This window comes from Nicotiana tomentosiformis, chromosome 2 (assembly GCF_000390325.3).
Source record: "Nicotiana tomentosiformis chromosome 2, ASM39032v3, whole genome shotgun sequence".
Lineage (NCBI taxonomy): Eukaryota > Viridiplantae > Streptophyta > Magnoliopsida > Solanales > Solanaceae > Nicotiana > Nicotiana tomentosiformis.
Window position 1 is genome coordinate 118,213,168 of NC_090813.1, and position 21,780 is coordinate 118,234,947.

Here is a 21,780-nt window from a genome sequence, read left to right on the forward strand (position 1 = left end):
CGGTTAACTCTGGGGCTAACCCTGCTATAAACCTGTGAATCCTGTCCCGCATAGTAGCAACTATGGATGGTGCATATCTGGCCAATGAGTCAAAATGGAGACTATACTCTCAAACACTCATATTACCCTGCTTGAGGGATAGAAACTGATCGACTCGAGCCTGTCGGATCTCCCGCGGTAAGTACTGGTCAAGGAAAGCATCTGAAAAATTCTCCCAAATAGCTGGAGGTGTATCACGTCTCCTGGACCTCTCCCATCCCTCATACCAAAGGATGGCTATATCTCGGAGTCAAAAAGCTGCTAGCTCAACTGCCTCTTTCTCCGTGGCATGCATAACACGAAAGATCCTGTGAAGCTGATCTATGAAATCCTGCGGGTCCTCCCTCTGATCTGTCCCCGTGAACTCTGGGTGACTCAAAGCAATAAACTCTCGGACCCTTGAACTCCCAGACCCCTCAGAAGTTCCTGCACTAGCTGATGCCCTAGCATGTTGCTGGGTAGCTACCAACTGTGTCAACAAATGCACCGCACTTCTCAAGTCCTGATCTGATGGAAGTGGAGGGGGAACTGGATGTGCGGTTTCCCTAGGAATCTCCGTAGTTGGTGGAGGAGCCGGTAATGGCTGAGTAGGGGTCTCCCTTTGAGCCTCAGACTGGGCCCCATCTACTGGGGGTACCCTGTTGGTCCCCTCACCTACTACTGTATCTCTCCTCTGGCTAGCCGTAGTCTTCCTAGTCACCATCATCTGTGCATGCAAACACCAACACATAAGTTTAATTCAAATTTCCTATAACTCAGTTCTATAGCACGATTTAGATTTCAAAGAAGTGTAACCAACTCCTAAATGCCCTGTAGTTCCTTGCTTATATAATGTGGTGCACAACACATCTATAAACAAGACCCTACTAGACACGGCTTGTAGACTCCCTAGGACAGAACTGCTCTGATACCAAGTTTGTCACGCCCCGAACCTAGGAGCGAGACAAGCACCCTTTTGCGATACTGCGCAAGCTGCTAGGTGACAAGTAGGTGTGTCACCTACTTGCTTAAATGAAAGCCCAAAAATGGGCCATTTCGGGTCGTCCAAAGAGGCCTTTTAAGGGCCTATTTTCTTCATATATTAGACTTAAAATAGAGCATAATAACCAGACATAAGCTCTGCAAAGAATCCTCCCAAAAATTTCCCACAAACCCTAATTGATTTTCTCTCCCTTTCAAGTTCCAATTGGAGATAAAACTTAGAGTTTGAAGAACCAAGATAGGAGCTGAGTTATCCAACAAATAAGGTGAGTTTACTGCTCTCTTTCATCCATTTTTTCTGCTGTAAATTCATGGTAAGTCGTTCTATACTTGTAAGAACTCACGGGACGGTGATCGGAAGCCGTGAGTTCGAGTTATTCACTTGTAGCGGACTGTTTTGTGGACTGTTTTGTGTTGCTGTTGGGCTGCGTGTTTTATTACTATTTTGTGGAGTTTTGGAGGAGTAAGGGGGTTTATAAACACCATATAAATGTAGGGTGGTTGGCTGGTCGTTCGTCATAACATTTTCGGGTCGTTTGACACTACTACGGTGGTCGTTTTGTGTACGAAGAGATTGGGGTGTGTTGGGCTGTTTTGTAGTATTTGATGGTGTATATAGGGCTGGAAAATGATGTATATATGTTGTTATTGTTCTGTCCTTGTATTGTTGGTGTTATCTTGAAGTTGGAGGAAGGGCATATTATAGGGGAGATGTTGCCCGTTTTAATACAAAATAGGTTTGTCGTTCGTTGTGCGATAGTTGTACCTTTCGTAACTTAACGATAGTATTATTATCATTCTTGTAGATTAAGGTGCGAAGAGGTGAGTTCAACTTGGTGATTGAAAAGATTGTGATAAGGTATGTTAAGGCTAAGCCTTCCTTCATTTTGGCATGATCTCGTAGCTACATGTGTTAGTAATGAGACAAAAAGAGAAGTTCATATTCATGAATTTATTCACACTATTCTAGTCTCATAAGTTACAATATTATTCCTTATCGAGACTCTATATTCAATTTTAGTATTGTCTTCTTTCAGTCAAGAGAGCAGCAAGCCTATATATACAGTATTACAGTATTTTCATTACCATCGAGCTATAATCGATGGGCAGGCCCCTATTGGGCAACCACTGATCAGATGGAAAGTTATATACCGAGCCTACTGTGGCCGAGCGCCTATGAGCGAGCCCAGCATGGTCGAGATACATAGCCTAGTATGGCCGAGCGCCTATAAGCGAGCCTACTATGGCAGAGCAGTTATATATACCGAGCCTTATAAGGCCGTACAATTATTTTACTTACTATATTGAAGGAGTTGAGTCAGTATCAGCAGGTAAGTATATCTCCAGATCATCTTTGACTCCCAGTTAATTTCAGTTATCATATTATCAGTTCAGTTTCAGATTTCAGTTATTTTATTGCCTTACATACTCGGTACATTATTTCGTACTGACATCCCTTTTTTGGGGGCGCTGCATTTCATGCGTGCAGGTTCAGACAGACAGACGGGTAGACCTCCTCAGTAGGTGTTTTCCGAGTTCCGCCTGATCGGTAAGCTCCACGTCTTTCGGAGTTGCCAGGACTAGAGTTTTGTGTACATCTTATGTATATCTGTATATATGTTATGGGTAGGTCGGGGCCCTGTTCCGATCACAGTACATCTATCAGTAGAGGCTTGTAGGCATATCCTGTTGGTTAGTGCAGTATGTTGGGTTTGTATAAATTGGTGGTTTGTCAGCTGTAGTAGCTATGACGGCCTTGTCGGCCTAGCTTTATATTGATATTTAGTTAGTGCTAGTTTCCATTCAGTTTTATATTTTTCTTCGCAAATTGTCTTGCAAGGTGGCCCCATGGCCAAAGTATGACATTATGTGTTCAGAGTCCCTTAGTCGCAATTTGGTACGCCAGGTTAGGTGAGGCACGGGGTGCTTGTCTCGCTCCTAGGTTCGGGGCGTGACAAAAAGTACGGTCTACAATAATCTAAGACCAAAATACAGTAATAAGGAGATAGGGAAGGAAAGACAAGGTCAACAAAACACGGTAGCTACCTCTGAATCTCCGAAAAATCGGTTGTACGGAAGAATCAACACTTGCTATGTCCGGAAATACCTAAATCTGCACACGAAGTGCAGGGTATAGTATGAGTACAACCAACTCAGCAAGTAACAATAATAAATAAGAAACTGAAGATAGTGACGAGCTATACAATTATAGTTCATGTTCAGTAATTCCAGCAAAGAATAGACATGCTTTCAAATCCGGCAGTTTAAGTCAAATCAATTTTATACAATTTAAGTTCATGTAATCCGGATATAGAATCTTTTAAAAATTTTACGATAATAACAGACAGCAACTAAGTGCATCAACCAATGAAAAACAAGTACATTCTCTCAGGACAACAATCACTCACTTGGCTCCTAGCCCTCAACACTCACACTCAATGGGTACCCGCGCTCACTGGAGGTGCACAGACTCCGGAGGGGCTCTTACAGCCCAAGCGCTATAATCTGTACGGACAACTCACATGTTGCACAGACAACTCACGTGCCATAATATAAATATCTGGATTCGCACAGCCAACTCACGTGCTATAGTATAATATAAGGATCCGCACGACCAACTCACGTGTTGTACGGCCAACTCACGTGCTGCACGGCCAACTCACGTGCTATAGTATAATATAAGGATCTGCACGGATAACTCACGTGTTCCACAACCAACTCACATGCTATAGTATAATATCTCACAATCAGGTCATCGGCCTCACTCATTCATAAAGCTCTCTAGTCTCTCGGGCTCTCAACAATCATAAAATCAACCCAAACAACAATGATATTATACATCAATTATGAACAATAGAGACTGAGGTAAAATAATTAAGTAAATTGTGACTGAGTACAAAACAACAATTTAAGCAGATAATTCAACATGTGCACAACCTCTGTGGGTCCCAACAATACCAACATATAGCCTAAGCATGGTTTCTAGCATGACTTATAGTCCAATTTCCACAACACATAGAGAGCACATAACTATCAACAAGTTTTTCAGCATTACAATTTTCACGGGACGGACCAAGTCACAATCCCTCGGTGCACGCCCACATGCCCGTCACCTAACATGTGTATCACCTACAAAATAATGATATGACACAAAATTTGGGGTTTCATACCCTTGGGACCAAATTTAAAACTGTTACTTACCTCAGAGCGTGAAATTCTTCACTCTGCTATGCCTTTGCCTCGCAAATCAGCCTTCAGATGCCTCGAATCTAGTTACAAATAATTTATTTAAGTCAATAAAATTTATTGGAATTAATTCCACATGAAAATATAATTTTTCCATAAAACTCTGAAATTTAACTCCAAAAATCGCATGTGGGACCCACATCTTGAATCCGGCAAAACTTACAAAATCCGATAGCCCATTCAATTACGAGTCCAACCATACCAGTTTCACTTAAATCCGACTCTGAATCGACACCGAAATCTCAAAATTTCGTTTCTAAGAGATTTCTAAAAGTTTCTCAAAATTTCAATCTCAAAGCACTAATTAAATGGTGAAAACAGTGAGCCCAATATTGTACCCCTGTCAGGGAGCCCGATTTTGTACACTGGTCAGGGAGCCCGATTTTGTATCTCGGTCATGGAGCCCGATTTTGACACTTGGTCAGGGAGCCCGATTTTGACAATATTTCCAGCAGAAAAATTGCAGCAACTTTTGCAACAGCTAAGTCCCACTTTTGATCCGTTAACCATCTAAAACTCAGCTGAGGTCTTCGGGACCTCAACCCAATACACCAACAAGCCCTAAAACATCATACGAACTTATTTAAAACCTCTAATCACATCAAACAACTTTAAAATTACAAACCACACCCCAATTCAAGCTTAATGAAACTTAAGAATTTCCAACTTGTACATCGATGTCGAAACCTATCAAATCAAGTCCTATTGATCTCAAATTTTGCACACAAGTCATAAATGACATAACTGAGCTGTGAAAATTTGGGAACTGGATTCCGACCTCGATATCAAAAAGTCAACTCCCTGGTGAAACTTCCAAACTTTAAATTCCTATTTTAGTCATTTCAATTCTAATTTCACTACGGACTTTCAAATAAAATTCTGATCATGCTCCTAAGTCCAAAATCACCATACGGAGCTATTGGAATCATCAAAATTCTATTATGGGGTCGTTTGCATATAATTCGACATCCGATCACTAATTGAACTTAAACTTTAAGTTTTCATCAAAATTCTATATCTCGGGCTAGGGACCTCGAAATTTGATTCTGGGCATACGCTCAAGTCCCAAATCACGATATAGGCCTATCTGAACTATCAAAACACTAATCCGAGTCTGTTTGCTCAACATGTTGACCAAAGTCAACTCGGTTGAGTTTTAAAGCTATAATTCATATTTTAATCCAATTTTCAATTAAAAACTTTTCGAAAAATTTAACGGACTGCGCATACAAGTCGAGGAATGATAAATAGTGTTTTTCGAGGTCTTAGAATACCGAATTAATTATTAAATTTAGAGATGACATTTTGGGTCATCACAGATAAAGTCGTCACTAAAGGTATGTTATGGCTAATCCTTCCTTCTTTTGGCATGATCCAAGTAACGATACTTAAACGTAATATTATTTCATAAATGGTTCTACTCTTAGTAGTTAAGAATGTTTACGTTATTCATTCATGTAAAATAATATTCAAAGCATGCTTAAGTATGTTTCTAACTCTCTATTGAGGCATTTAATAAAGATGTTAATGTTCATAATGTAGTATTATATGCATCTTCATTTATCACCGAGCTACGACCGGTTGGGCAGTCATGCATCATCATTTACCAATGAGTTATGGCCGGTTGGGCAGTCATGCATTATCATTTACCACCAAGCTACGACCGGTTGGGCAGTCATGCATCATCATTTACCACTGAGTTATGGCTAGTTGGGCAGTCATGCATCATCATTTACCACCGAGCTATGACCGGTTGGGCAGTCATGCATTTACCACCGAGCTACGGCTGGTTGGGCAGTTTCACATTTACCACCGAGATACGGTCGGCCGGGGAGTCATGCATTTACCACCATGCTACGGCCGGTCGGGCAGTTACCACTGATGAGTCGGGAAGTTAACGTCACGAGAATGATGTAATCAGAACTATTATATTGTAATTTTATTTATATATATGAGATTAGACTTATTCTATATGTTATGGCCCTCAGCGAAAACTCAGAGGTTACAGGTTGACTCTTATCCCTCCTGGTGATAGTATCTTATTATTATATTTCATTTCTGCCTTACATACTCGGTACATTCTTCGTACTGACGTCCCTTTGCATGTGGGAGATGTGCTTCTTGCCACGCAAGTGTAAATAGATGAGGCGAGGACCCTCAATTGTAGGCTCCCTTCAAATATCAGTGTTTGGTTGGTGAGCTCCACTTCTTCCTGGAATATTGCTAAATCACGTTCTGTATATGTTATTTTGTTTTATGAGGATGTCAGGAGGCCTATCCCGACTTATATATTATGGTCCTGTTTTGTTAGAGGTTTTGCAAACAATATCATGTGTATAGTTTTAGGTATGACATGTCAACGGCCTTAAGGCAATGTTCAAAAATCAGGGTAAAACATTAAAGCTTTTTGATGAATCAATAAAGCATTAAGTCTAGCAGGAAGTGACCAGATAGCGTGTCTATAGGATTGCACATTAAAAATCACCTATGTGAGTGTGAAGTATAAGCCGCATCAAGGGGAATGAAAGTAAAGGCCTATTCTCTAAACACTCATGAAATTAGGCGGTGTTCATAGCTGAAACGAATAAACTCGTGAGAACCATAGATGGTTAAGGGTTGATTATGTGACTTATGTTGTCTAGGTATATAACAAAGCTCGACGGTTCAAAGATATCAAATCTACCAACTGACCGAATATATCTGATATAAGTTCACTACGGAAAGTTCAAAGGGAAATCTACTTATCTAGATATAATTAATCCTTGCATGTAAATCACACACTCGTCCGTGCATTCCTTTGTCTTATAGCCATTCCTTATTAATGTGGGGGATTGTCGGGATTAAAAGATTGATGAATGGGAAATGGAGGGAAGAAAGTGGAGGGAAAGTGAGCTCCATTTTGCTTTGGAAAGAGCAAGTGTCCCCCATTAGTGGTAGAAAGAAACGTGAATGTGCTTATATTGAGAAAACACTTCTCTTGGTGTTACTTGGGTTGGAAAGAAAGTAAGGCTCACGTCGTCATCGTCGTTGCTCGCTCGACTCGGCTTCGAATTCAGATTCGGATTTGGTCAATGATTGATTGATTAATCTTTTTGGACAAAATTTCTTTCAATTACTTATTTAATTAACGAAAATTCAACCCGAAATAAGCCAGGACCCGCGACGCGACCCGATCCATTTCTTTCCCAGATTATTTTTAATCCTTTTCTCGAAATATTTTAAATGGGAAATGTTCCCATCTGTTCCAACAACCATGCCTGTTTCTGAAAAGGTTTGCCCTAAAATTGGTTGCAAACCTTTTGAGAAACAGTGCCAGAAAATGGCTATAAATATGCCTTGATCCTAGAATTTTTTCTTACGAAATTTTCTAATCTTCTTCTTCTTCTACACCAAATTTTTCAGTGTGTTTTACAACCATTGAGTGGCTCAAAATTCATTAGAGGTTTTGCTACCAATACACTGGTGAGTTAATTGTTCTATCATGGGAGTATTCCAGCACCTCGGGTACTTGAGGGAAATAATTTTCTTAATGACACATTGTGCATTTAATGAGCTCGATTTAATCCGAAATTATTTTCAAATATTATTTTGATATTTTGTTGCTGCTAACTTTGTGTTTCTGTTTTTTGTTTCAAAAAGTATACTAGTTTCATTATTCATTATAGTAATACATATTGAATAACATCAATACTATATTTTGTTATAAATATATGGGTGTGTTGTGGCGTACATGCTCTCATTTAATGCAAACTTCTATTTACTTAGTATGAGTTTTACCAATATACTCGAAAAGTAGGTTTTGATTGCTAACTTACACCATGAATTTTATATCACGTAACCATATCACGATAACTCTACTACCAGTTATGATTGAGGAATATATATGTTATAAGTTTTATGAATAGAATCTTGTCCTTCGTGGTAGAATGCTTTTGCATTATAAATATGGTTCGAAGTTAAATATTTCTTTTTTAAAATTATTATTATAAGATAAATTTTAATTAAATTTAAAGTATTAAATTTTAGAACTTCCTATCTAATTCAAAAAAAGGAATGATTTACTAACAAAATTGTTGGAAGACTATACTTTCCAGCTAAACCTTTAAGAATATAATAATTACTGCATCAAAGTTGTAAAAATAAAAACTAACTCATGTAGAAAACGGGTGGGAATCCCTAATTAAAACATTATGTCTATAATAGTGAAATATGTCCGAAATCTTATTGACACTGATATATATTCTTTACCTCAAAAGCTAATGCTATCCTTCACTTGATCCTCTCTAATAGGAGTTTTAAAAAAAATTAGTGGGATGAAGGCAAGGGAATGAAGGATAAACTGACATAAATAGACTTGATGAAAAAAGGAAAAAAAAATATATGTTCAAGGAAATCTCCAATTGCGGAAGTCGTTTAACGAAGGCAACATACTTCGAAGATGTGATTCTTGATGAGTTGAAATATTAGGACTCCTACATTATTATTATTATTATTATTATTGTTATTATTATTATATAGTGGTTCGAGAGAAGCATCTTATTTTCCTTTGGTTAATCAAATGGTAAATATTTTTCAATTTCACATCTTTTGTAAAATATTTACTATAGTAATACTATGACATTTATTTAACAAGCTATAAAATGGTCGCTTATTAATCTTTTACAATATCATAGTTACATTATCTAATCACTAGTTGATTAGAAATTGGAATTTTTGTTAAAACATACATAATAGATTGTTTAACTAATATTAATATTATTAGTATAGGATTATCATGGTCTAATTAAAACCCCAAAGAAATACAAGAAGAATTCAAGTTCAAATTCAAGTTTAAAATCCTTGCTCAATAAGCCTTCTTTTAAGAGCTAGGCACGCCAAACCAATGGCCTAAAACGCTATCTACTAAGCCTGCTCCAAAATCAACCAAAGTTTGTCCGGTTAATCATTTTCAATGAATCTTAAAAGGTGCCTTACCCCTTTCTTTTGAGATAATTAGAATTATTACCTAAAATTTCTAAGGTCAAGTTGATCATAAAACAGAGTTAATATTAAGAATTACATAGCTAAAATTGATATATTAATTCATCATTAAAATAATTAAATGACGATTTATTTAATTAATTAAACCTTCCAAATTATAATATGCTATATTCTAGTTTGACCCCATTAAAATGGGGGTACGACAGTATACACACTATTTTTTGTCACACATTATATGTTTTCTTCTTACACTGTTTGTAATGCGTCTCTTGTTTATGTGTAGTACGTGGAAGTGAAAGAGCTACTCCTTTTTATAGCCGTCGGCTCCACGCACGAAAACAATCCTCCACACAATTCCATTCCATTATTGGGCTCCAACAGTGAATTGTAAATTGGCACGTGCTTTTTATATCAAATCGGGATCCAGAAATTCGGCCAATTATAAAACAAATCCATCATCCCTTTTTAAGCTAAGCAATACATAAAGTAACTCTCGATATAACAGTAAAAATAAGACGTATATGTGGATCGTCTCTGTACTAAGATTGCAGCAACTTGTATCCATCCATTTATGAAAAGATCACTACCGTCATTCCTCAACCATACAATTTGATCTTGCATTGAATAATCCTTGGAGAGTGCTCATTTTGGTTCACTTTTTTCTTTTTACGGCTTGTTTGGATGGTTGTTACGTATTGTATTGTATCGTAGTGTTACTTTAAAGACAATGTTTACTTTTATTGTTGCTTAAATTGTATTTTATCGTATCGTTAAATCCGTCGTTACGTAACGACGAAAAGTGCAACTTTATGTAACGACCGATTTGGTTTGGTCGCATGGTCACGTCGTTACCTGATTTTCTCTCTCATCTCGCCCTTCATTATTAATAAATAATCTTCTTTTATCCTTTTCCCTATCTTTTTATATAATAATTCTACCTCGTATCATAATTTTTCTTTATAATATTGCAAGTTTATTCTTTATATTGCTAGTGCGTGATATCATGAAATGATGACAAATGGTACAGTCTATCCAAATATTATATTCATCAAACAGTACAATACAATACCATATAATATGATACGATACATTATGAAACGATATGTAACAACCATCCAAACATGCCAATTATCTTGGTTTGTGATTATAGTCTATAGTAGTGCTCTCGCCATCCCATTTAGTGTGACAATGTTTGATTTAGATTCAAAAGTTTAAAAAAAAAATAAGGACATAAGAAATTTATAATTTAAAACAAGTCATAAATTGTACGACCGACTATAAACTATCTAATTAAGAATAAAATAAAATTTAAAGTTACAATAATTATAAATACAAAAATATGTCATTTTTAGACATAAGAAGAAATATCATCACATAAATTAAGACCGAAGGAGTCATCATAGATAAACCTATAAATATCAATTTCTACTTTTATTTTTTACGAGGTAAGTGTACATATACCTAATTGGTCATACTTAGTATTTCCTTGTGTGTGCGTATATAGTCATAGTGTCATACTAATTTCCAATTGTGTGTATATATATGTGTACGTTTATGCATATTTAAAATGGCGTAGGCAATTAATTGATATATAGGAGTATCGCATAAAGCTAGGGAATTGAAGTAGTGTTATTTGTTCATTAACCATATCATGGCCGCTTCGGCATTATTATCATCACTTGTTTCCATTTGTGACAAATCCTTCGTCAAACCTTCTTGTCTTACCCCTCCTATGGTTAGATACCACAAGCTCTCTTTCGTCGATCAATCCCTAAGTAATATGTATATTCCTTTTGCATTTTTTTACCCTAAACAACAAAAAGAAGAGTCAAACAATTCTCAACTATCCCATTTAGCTGATTTGTTGCAGAGATCTCTGTCACAAACTCTAGTCTCTTACTATCCTTACGCAGGAATATTGAGAGACAATGCTACTGTTGAGTGTAATGACATGGGAGCTGAGTTCTTGAGTGTTAAAATAAATTGTCCTATGTCTGAAATCCTTAACCATCCTCATGCAACTGATGCAGAGAGTATAGTTTTTCCAAAGGACTTGCCTTGGAAGAATAATTATGAAGGTGATAATTTACTTGTGGTTCAATTAAGTAAGTTTGATTGTGGGGGAATAGCCATTAGTGCATGTTTATCGCATAAGATTGGCGATGGTTGCTCTGTGATTAATTTTCTTAATCATTGGGCTAATGTCACTCGTGATCGTAGATTTGTAGTTCCTTCTCCTAGATTTGTAGGAGATTCTATTTTCCCTTCACAAAATGGCCCTCTTATTGCTCCACAAACTATGTCTAATGTCAGTGAGTGCGTACAGAAAAGACTCATTTTTCCAACTGCCAAATTGGATGCTCTTCGAGCTAAGGTAATACTACCACCAGTTCACTAGCTATTTTTTGATTGTTATAGCAAAGTGTTATTATAAAGAACATATTATTATAGCATAGCATGAAAATTGGTTGCAAAAGAAACTTGTCTTTTATATTTGTTAAAGGTACTCTTAAATGTGTCACCTACTTAAATAAATTTATCTTGCAAAAAAAGACTACATTTTTTGGGATTGAAGATAGCAATTGAATCAGGAGCAGAGAACCCAACACGGGCTGAAGTTGTTAGTGCACTTCTTTACAAATCTGCAACAAAGGCAGCAGCATCAAGTTCTGCAAATATACAACCATCTAAGTTGGTTCACCACTTAAATGTACGTACGATGATCAAACCTCGTCTACCACGAAGTGCAATTGGAAATCTCTTATCCATGTTCTCCACAGCAGCTACGCAAGATATTGAGTTGCCAAGATTGGTTCATAATCTAAGGAAGGAAGTTGAGGTAGCGTACAAGAAAGACCAAGTTGATGAAAATGAACTGGTTTTAGAAATAGTAGATTCCATGAAAAAAGGAAAATTACCATTTGAAGAAAAAGATGAAAATTGTACTACTACTACTATGTATTTTTGCAGCAACCTTTGCAAATTCCCATTCTACAGTGTAGATTTTGGATGGGGAAAACCTGAAAGAGTGTGTCTAGGAACTGGTCCTTTCAAGAATTTCTTCTTCTTGAAAGATTACCAAACTGGGCGAGGCGTGGAGGCGCGAGTGATGTTGCAGAAACAACATATGTCTGCATTTGAATGTGATGAGGAACTTCTTCAGTTTGCCTCCTCCTCAGTTCCAAGTCTTTAATTACTAGGAGTTTGGAATCTGCATTATTTCTGTTTTGTTGTATGATTTTGCATGTTTAATTATTTGGTCCCTTAATATTATTACTAAGTGGAATACGAGACTTTTATTTTGTTTACTTGCTTTGTTTGATTTTTCTGATTTGTAGCTCTCACCCAATATATAATTTGTAATGGTATGTTTCATCAATATGATTACTACGGTATTTTATGATAAACACTGATATGGTTCAACTTTAAGCTACTAGGTTATTTATTGGTTGATATTTGATCAAGCCCGGTCAGACTTGTATATTATCTACCAAAAAAAATTTAATTAAACAAATTCAAGTATACTGACCGAATTTGGTGGAAAATTTTGATTTAATTTTTTCCGCCCAAGCTCAATTATTTTTTTCCTATAACAAAAATAAGTTTTTAAAATTATTATGAATATACTAACTAATTTCGGTCGGTATTAGTGGTCAAAAATAGTCAACCACTTATAAATTTTGTTATTTACAATCTAAATATATATATTTAACAATATAAATTATATATATAATACACACACACACACACACACACACACACACACACACACATATATATATATATATATATATATCATAGCATGTTGGATACAACGACTATATCAATTAAACTCGATCAATTATATATATAATATTTATCATCCATGTGCTTTCGTATAAATTGCACTTCATATCCGTATACGTATAATAAATTCTAATATAGAGTATAATTTATTTCATTTATGATAATTTACACTTACATACATATGACTAGCGTAGATGATTTATTCTCAACTGTTCATACTCGAATGCTTGATCGGTGACTGTCACGAACCAATTCTCCCTCCGTAAAATATGACGGCACCTAGTCTCTACGACTAGGTAAGCCTACCAAAGATGCGAAAATAACAAAAATGGAAGCGAAACTTAACAACTAACTATAACAGATAACTAAATAACTGATAACAATGACGCTCGGCATTTATAATAACCAATACTCTAGTAATACACAGTATTCTCAAAACCTGGAACATCATAAGTCACAAGCTACAGAAGGAAACTAGTATCTCTATACACCAGAGTCTAATAAAAGAAGTAAGGAAGGTAAATGACATAGGAGGGAATAGAGGGGGACTCCGAGGTCTGCGGACGAGGCAGATATACCTTGAAGTCTCCGTACAGCAGCAAGCACTCTCAGCTAGTAGCGGGGCTGATAAGAAGTACCTGGATCTGCATACAAAATATGTGCAGAAGAGTAGCATGAGTACACCACAACAGTACCCAGTAAGTGCCAAGCCTAACCTCGGTACAGTAGTGACGAGGTCAGGTCCAGGCCCTAGTAGGATATAATAATAAGACAGATGCTATAATAAAAATGAAGTAAAACAGAGAAGACAACAACAAGTATTCACAAAGTAATAATAACACCGCACAATGATATAACAACAGGGGCGCTCCCGAGATACCGTCTCGTAGTCCCAAAAGTAAATATACATGGAGAACTCCCGATGTACCGCATCGTAGTCTCAAAAGTAAATATGCAGGGAAAACTCTCGAGGTACCGCCTCATAGTCTCAAAAGTAAATATATAGGAAGAACTCCGGAGGTACCGCCTCGTAGTCTCAAAAGTAAATACACAGCTCAAACCGATAAATACAACAGTTAATAACAGGATTTCTACAGTTAATACTGATAAAAAATAAGGAAAAATAGAAAATCAACTAGGCATGCTTCACAGAGTTCAAATAAGCAGTTAAAGCACGTAGACATGCGATATTAGACTAAACAGGATAATTACATAGGTTGGTATAATGCAATTAAGAATGAAAAGCAGATTACTACTCAGAAAAATGGTATAACAAGGAAAACAGGTTGCTACTTAGTAAAATCGGTTTTTACAAAAAATAGCCCATGTATGTACTCGTCACCTCGCATACACGGCACTCACATATCATAACAGTACCAAACCCTAAGGGGATTCCCCCCCCCCTCACACACACACACAAGGTTAGGCAAGCCACTTACCTCGAACCCAACTCAATCAATCGGTAACAATGCCTTTTCCACGAATATCCGACTCTGAATGGCCCAAATCTAGCCAAAAATTAATTACATACCATAAATACAACTATAGGAAATTAATCTAATTAATGAAATCAAAGGTAAAGCAAGAAATTAGAAAATTGCCCCAAAAAACATCCCCGGGCCTACGTCTCGGAATCGGGTAAAAGTCACAAAATACGAACACTCATTCACTCACGAGTCTAACCATACAAGAATTACTCGAATCCGACCTCAAATCACCTTCCAAAACTCGAAATTATAGCCTATGATGTTTCTACCATTTTTCCCTATATTTCCAACTCAAATCCCTAATTAGAATATGAAAATAGCAATAGATTTATGAAATATAGTCCAATCCGAGTTAGAACCACTTACCCCAACAATCTCCTTGAATAAATCTCAAAAAATTGCCTCCCACCGAGCCCTCAAACTCCCAAAAATCGAAATGGGAAATCAACCCCCGAAATCCTATTTTCTACCCAGCAAACTCGCTTCTGCGATCCTTCAACCGCACCTGCGGAAAACTCTTCGCAAGTGCGAAAATGACTTAAATGGATGGGGCCGCATCTACGAGCTTTGGGCCCTGCTCCTGCAGCTTGACTTCCGCACCTGCGCTCACAGACCTTCTTGACCAATAGCGCACCTGCGCCCTTCACTCCGCACATGCGATCCCGCACCTGCGGTCTCCCCACCGCATGTGCGAAACACCAGAAACCAGCAAAGCTTCAGCAATTGCACAAGTCCAAATTCGATCCGTTAAGCATCCGAAACTCAAACATACCAACAAGTCATAAAATACCATACGAACTTAGTCGAGCCCTCAGATCACATCAAACAAAGCTAAAAACACGAATCACCCTCCGTTTCAAATTTAATGAACTTTGAAACTTCAAACTTTTACAACCGATGTCGAAACCTATCAAATCATGTCCGATTGACCTCAAATTTTGCACACAAGTCATATTCAACATTACGGACCTACTCCAACTTCTGAAATTGGAATCTGACCCCGATATCAAAAAAGTCCACTACCGGTCAAACTTCCCAAAATTTAACTTTCGTCATTTCAAGGTTAATTCAGCTACAGACCTCCAATTCACATTCCGGGCATGCTCCTAAGTCCAAAATCACCCAACGGAGCTAACGGAACTGACGAAACTCCATTCCGGAGTTGTCTTCATATAATTCCAACTACGGTCAAAAATTCTAGAACTTAAGCTTCCGTTTTAGGGACTAAGTATCCCAATTCACTCTGAAACCACAACAAAACCTACCGGCAAGTCACATAAGCAGAAAAAGATATGGGGGAAGCAGTAAATAGGGGATCGGGGCTAATACACTCAAAACGACCGGCCGGGTCGGTACAATGACTAAATAAGAAAATAAATCTTGGAGTTGAAGTGACTAGATGCTCCGGTATAATGAGTGACTAGATGCTCCAAGATGTGTACAATCGACACAGTCTTGAATGTTTTATTCTCTATTACCTTATTAGTACTTTGCTCGGATACTTCATCAGTGGATCAATTGACACAGTAACGGCATCCAACACGCTATAACACATTTAAAAATAAAATGTTTAGTGCTATATATATGTGTGTGTTGTTGTTGCTACAACTTAAGTTTTAATATAGCACTACATCTTATAGCACTATACATTTTATTTTTAAATGTGTTATAGTGTGTGTGTGTTATGCATCTCCAATCGTTTTAATATATATGTGTGTGTGTGTGTGAAAATATATACATATATATATATATATATATATATATATATATATATATATATATATATATATATATACACACACACACACACAATTAATTATATATTATATAGTACCTATAATTAATTTGTATCTTGGCTAAAACCGACCGAAGTCGGTTAGTTTTTAAATTAAATAATTTTTTTTTAAAATTTAAAATTAAATTACCGCCCGATTTCGATCGGAATGGTCGTGGTCAAACTGTCAAAGGCCACTTAAACTTACCGGGCGGATTTTTCGACCGATTTCGGTCGGAAATTTTCAATTTAGTCCTGCCAGAGACGGGTTCTTCCCCATTTTCTTCTTTTGTCTATCTCTCTTCCATCTCTCTTTTTCTCCTCCTTACAGTCGCGATTCCCCCAAATTCCCATCCAAAAACAACTTCTATCTCCCTCCTCACTCAAAAACAAAGCACCTAGAAGTCTCCCTCCCTTCCCCTGCCACTGTTCCGCTGGCACCCACTGCCTCATCCGTCGGCAACCATAGCACACTAGACATCCTCTGCCACCCAAAATCAATTCCCCTCTCCTAGCATTTCAAGGTTAGTTATCTACATTTTTGAATTTAAGTAATTTTAATTATTTTAATTGTATAAATTACGGTTTAGTTAATGTTTAATTAAATTTAGGGTTTACTCCTATTGATTATGTTTTTGCTAGAATTTCTATGTTAGAAGATTAAGATTATGTTAGGGTTACAACTTATGATAGATTTCGTTAAATATTTAAATTTTTAATTTTTATTTTAAGAACAAAGTTATATGCATGACTTAAGATAAAGATAATTAGATTGTAAATTCTTTAAAAGTAGAATTTATTTAGGGATATGTGTGTAACATCTCGTACCTTAGTGTTTGGATGCATTGTAGTAAAACCATGTTAGTTGGAAGAGATTAAGGTCGTACATGAAGTTATAGATGTAAGACCCCGTAAGTTTACTGAATTTCGAAAACGTTATATATTGCATTGATATGGTACTTTCTTTTAAGAGAAACATTCTTTTGTAAATATTGGATAAATATGATTAACAAAAGTTATTAGTATAATATTTTTTGATAAGTTTTAGTTAAACACATTATATGAGGAAACTTTTAAATAATATTTTATCTATTATAAGAAAAGAAATTTCTTCCTCATAAGAAAATTTATGTTTATATCCTTTCTAGAAATTATTTTCTCATAATAAAATTTATCATTACCCATTTTGAGAATTAATAGTACAAAACCTTATACTCTTGACATTTGGATGGAAAAATTATAATTTTATAACATATATTTCCTAGATGTCATAATGTTTATGATATATTAGTATAGTTTAAATTTATAAAGCACTTATGATTTTCTTTAAATATAAATGTGATGAGTTGATTATTAAATAATTTTGAAAGTATGAGACAAGGACTTTTAATTCCCAATTTTATTATCATACATGAATTTGTTATTTATTTGCACTTACCGTGGATGAGAAAGGATTAAGGGGATATGGAATCTAATTTATTGTTCTAAGTAGGTCCCACCTAATAAATGGACATTCTTATCAATGGTTTGGATAAGGAAAAGATACTTGGCAAATGTGCCATATATGTGTATGTATATTAGTATCACTTTCTATGACTCATCCACTCCAAAGGGCTATTAAATTAGGTAAAAAGTAGGACCTACATGTACTTTACAGTACTACTAAGACAAAATAACGTACATATGCTAAGAAATGGAAACCATTTAAAAGTGAGAATCTTCTTTAACTAGCATTTTTTCTTTAGAAAGTAGATGTTGCAATGAACCAAAAATGGCAACAACGAAGGCATCCTTGTTGTTTAACAAGTGAAATTATCAACTGGTGTAACTAGTTAAAGGATCTGATTTTTTTCACTTATTGAGATTACGTGTGAAGAAGGCCAAGTTCATCGCCTTCGATAAAGTTGTCACTAAAGGTATGTTAAGTCTAATTTTTCCTTCTTTTGGCATGATCCAAGTAACGATATGTAAACGAAATTGTCACGACCCAATTTCACCTATAGGTCGTGATGGCGCCCAGCACTATAGCTAGGCAAGCCAACTAATAAGTCATACGTACATTGGTTAAACTTAATTCCAAGAAAATAATAAAATACCAACTTCTACCAATGTGTGTGTGCCAAGACCCGGTGTCACAAGTGTATGAGCATCTAGTAGATTATACAAAACTCCAAATACTGTCTGAAATGAAATAGACAGAATATAAATATAAGAAGAGACACCGGTAGCTGCAGAACGGCTTAGAAAGGCAGCTCACCACTATGCCTCGGGATGACGTGGGTATGTGATGATAGGTCATCCACTAGTACCTGTCTCAGATCCTGCACAAAAAGTACAGCAAGTGTAGTATGAGTACGTAAACAACGTGTACCCAGTAAGTATCAAGCCTAATCTTGAAGTGGTAGAGACGAGATGGCCGACTTTGACACTCACTATGGGTCAATAATAATAACTGAAATATAACTAGAATATTTAAATCATCATGATTTACAGAATTTACAATAATTTATTTAATCAGTAGAGATAATTTATTTACAATAATTTACAATAATTTACAGAATTTATTTAAATCCATAGATGCATCTATCCTGCCGAGGCGTTCGGCCCGCTCCACAAGAAAGGAGGACATTTTCTTATGTGCCTCCGGAAGGACAGTATGTTTATTATAAGATAAATTTGGGAGGAGAATAATTTCTTTTAACAATTAATTGATTTAAATAGAAAATCAAGCCTATGAGATTTCCATCCTTTAATATCTTCATCAAATAATTCACAATATATTCATATATATCAATTAATATTAATTAATCAAAGAAACAATTTACACAAGTAATACATGCTTTGAGTCCTAAACTACCCGGACTTTAGCATTAATAGTAGCTACGCACGGACTCTCGTCACCTCGTGCGTACGTAGCCCCCACAATTAGCAACAATTATTTAATCTTAATCACCTATGAGGTAATTTCCCCCTTACAAGATTAGACAAGAGACTTACCTCGTCTTGCTCCAATTTAATCCACTATAAGGCATTTTCCACGATTATCCAATTCTGTCTGGCTCGAATCTAGCCAAAATAATTCGATACAATCACTAAATATTATAGGAATCAATTCTATAAGAAAATACTACATTTTAAAGAAAAGATCCGAAATTAATTAAAAATTCGCTCGCAGGGCTCACTTCTCGGAATCCGACGAAAGTTATGAAATCCGATAACCCATTCAATTACGAGTCCAATCATACCACTTTCACTCAAATTCGACTCGGAATCGATACCGAAATCTCAAAATTTTGTTTCTATGAGATTTCTAAACTTTTCCAAATTTCAATCTCAAAACACTAATTAAATTGTGAAAACAATGATATATTCGTGTATATTGATCAAATCCGAGTTAGAATCACTTACCCCAAATGTCTTTCCTTGAAAATCTGTCAAAAGTCGCCTCTGTTCAAACTCAAGTTTGTCAAAAATGGCAAATGGGTTGAATGCCTCTGTTTTTATAACTTACAAATCTGCCCAGTTCGATCTTGGGAGCTCGATCTATGCAGTTCGATCTTGGGAGCTCGATCATGGGAGCTCGATCTCGGGAGCTCGATTTTTGTCAGGGACCTCGATTTTGTCAGGGACCTTGATTTTGGTCAGGGGTTCGATTTTTGTCAGGCAGCTCGATTTTGACAGGCAGCCCGATTTTGACAGCATTTCCAGCAGAAAAATTGCAGCAGCTAAGTCCTATTTTTGATCCGTTAACCATCCGAAACTCACCCGAGGCCCTCGGGACCTCAACCCAAAACACCAACAAGTCCTAAAATATCATATAAACTTATTTGAAATCTCAAATCACATCAAACAACGCTAAAATCACGAATCATGCTCCAATTCAAGCTTAATGAAACTTAGAATTTTTAACTTCTACATTCGATGTCGGAACCTAACAAATCAACTCCGATTGACCTCAAATTTTACACACAAGTCATAAATTACATAATGGAGCTATGAAAATTTTCGAAACTGGATTCCGACTCCGGTATCAAAAGTCAACTCCCTGGTCAAACTTTCAAACTTTAAATTTCTATTTTAGCCATTTCAAGTCTAATTTCACTACGGACTTCGAAATAAAATTTCGATCACTCTCCTAAGTCCAAAATCACCATACGGAGCTGTTGGAATCATCAAAATTCTATTTCGGGGTCGTTTTCTCAAAATGTTGACCGAAGTCAAACTTAGCACTTTAAGGCCAACTTAAGGAACCAAGTGTTCCGGTTTCACCTCAAACACTTTCAATTCCCGAACCAACCATCCCCGCAAGTCATAAATCATTACAAGAACCTACGAAAAGTTTTATTTTAGGGAATGGGGTTCTAAAAGTTAAAATGACCGGTTGGGTCATTACATTCTCCACCTCTTAAACAAACGTTCATCCTCGAACGGGTTTAGAATTATACCTGAAGTGCTGAATAAGTCTGGATATCTGCTCCGCATGTTTTCCTCGATCTCCCAAGTCTCTTCCTCGACTGGTTGGCCCCTCCACTGGACTTTTACTGCAGAAATCCTCTTGGATCTCAACTGGCGAACCTGTTTATCAACAATAGCAATTGGCTCCTCTTCATAACCCAAGCTATTATCTAGCTGAACTGTGCTGAAGACTAACACATGTGATAGGTCGGCATGATACTTCCGGAGCATAGATACGTGAAAAACCGGATGAACTCCCGATAGGCTGGGAGGCAAGGCAAGCTCATAAGCAACCTCCCCAACTCGTTTCAACACCTCAAATGGGCCTATAAACTTTGGGCTCAACTTGCCCTTCTTCCCGAATCTCATAATTCCCTTCATCGGCGAAACCTTCAAGAGAACTTTTTCACCTACCATAAATGATATATTACGCGCTTTCTAATCCGCGTAACTCTTTTGTCTGGACTGTGTTGTACGAAGTCGCTCCTGAATTAACTTTACCTTTTCCAAGGCATCCCTTACCAAATCAGTACCATATAACTTAGCTTCACCTGGCTCAAACCATCCGATAGGTGAACGACATCGCCGACCATATAAAGCCTCAAATGGAGCCATCTCGATGCTGGATTGGTAACTGTTATTATAAGCAAACTCGGCCAAAGGCAGGAAACGATCCCACTGACCTCAAAGTCAATTACACATGCCTTGAGCATATCCTCCAAAATCTGAATTGTCCTCTCTGACTGTCTATCGGTCTGCGAATGAAAGGCTGTGCTGAGCTCTACACGGGTCCCCAACTCACTCTGTACTGCTCTCCATAAATGTGAAGTAAACTGAGGGCCTCTATCTGATATGATGGAAATTGGCACACCGTGCAACCGAACTATCTCCTGAATATAAATCTGGGCCAACCTCGCTGAAGTATACATAGTCACAATAGGAATAAAATGTGCCAACTTGGTCAACCTGTCAACATTCACCCAAACTGCATCAAACTTCCTCAAGGTCCGCGGTAACCCAACTACAAAATCC

At 36.8% G+C, this 21,780-nt stretch overlaps 1 protein-coding gene across 1 annotated transcript; it reads left to right on the top strand.

Annotated features, from left to right (window-relative positions):
* The first annotated feature begins 10,875 nt into the window (after positions 1-10,875).
* On the top strand, positions 10,876-12,554 carry LOC104099491 (acyltransferase Pun1-like). The gene is made up of 2 exons (XM_009606501.4): positions 10,876-11,620; positions 11,822-12,554. The coding sequence occupies exons 1-2, from the start codon at positions 10,898-10,900 to the stop codon at positions 12,437-12,439; spliced, it is 1,341 nt and encodes a 446-aa protein (XP_009604796.1). The 5' UTR covers positions 10,876-10,897; the 3' UTR covers positions 12,440-12,554.
* Positions 12,555-21,780: the final 9,226 nt, after the last annotated feature.

Bases quoted from the DNA above. Each gene is read 5' to 3' on its own strand.
- LOC104099491 (XM_009606501.4), top strand. From the start codon at position 10,898: ATGGCCGCTTCGGCATTATTATCATCACTTGTTTCCATTTGTGACAAA. The intron at 11,621-11,821 runs GTAATACTACCA...TTGGGATTGAAG, and splicing joins TGGATGCTCTTCGAGCTAAG to ATAGCAATTGAATCAGGAGC.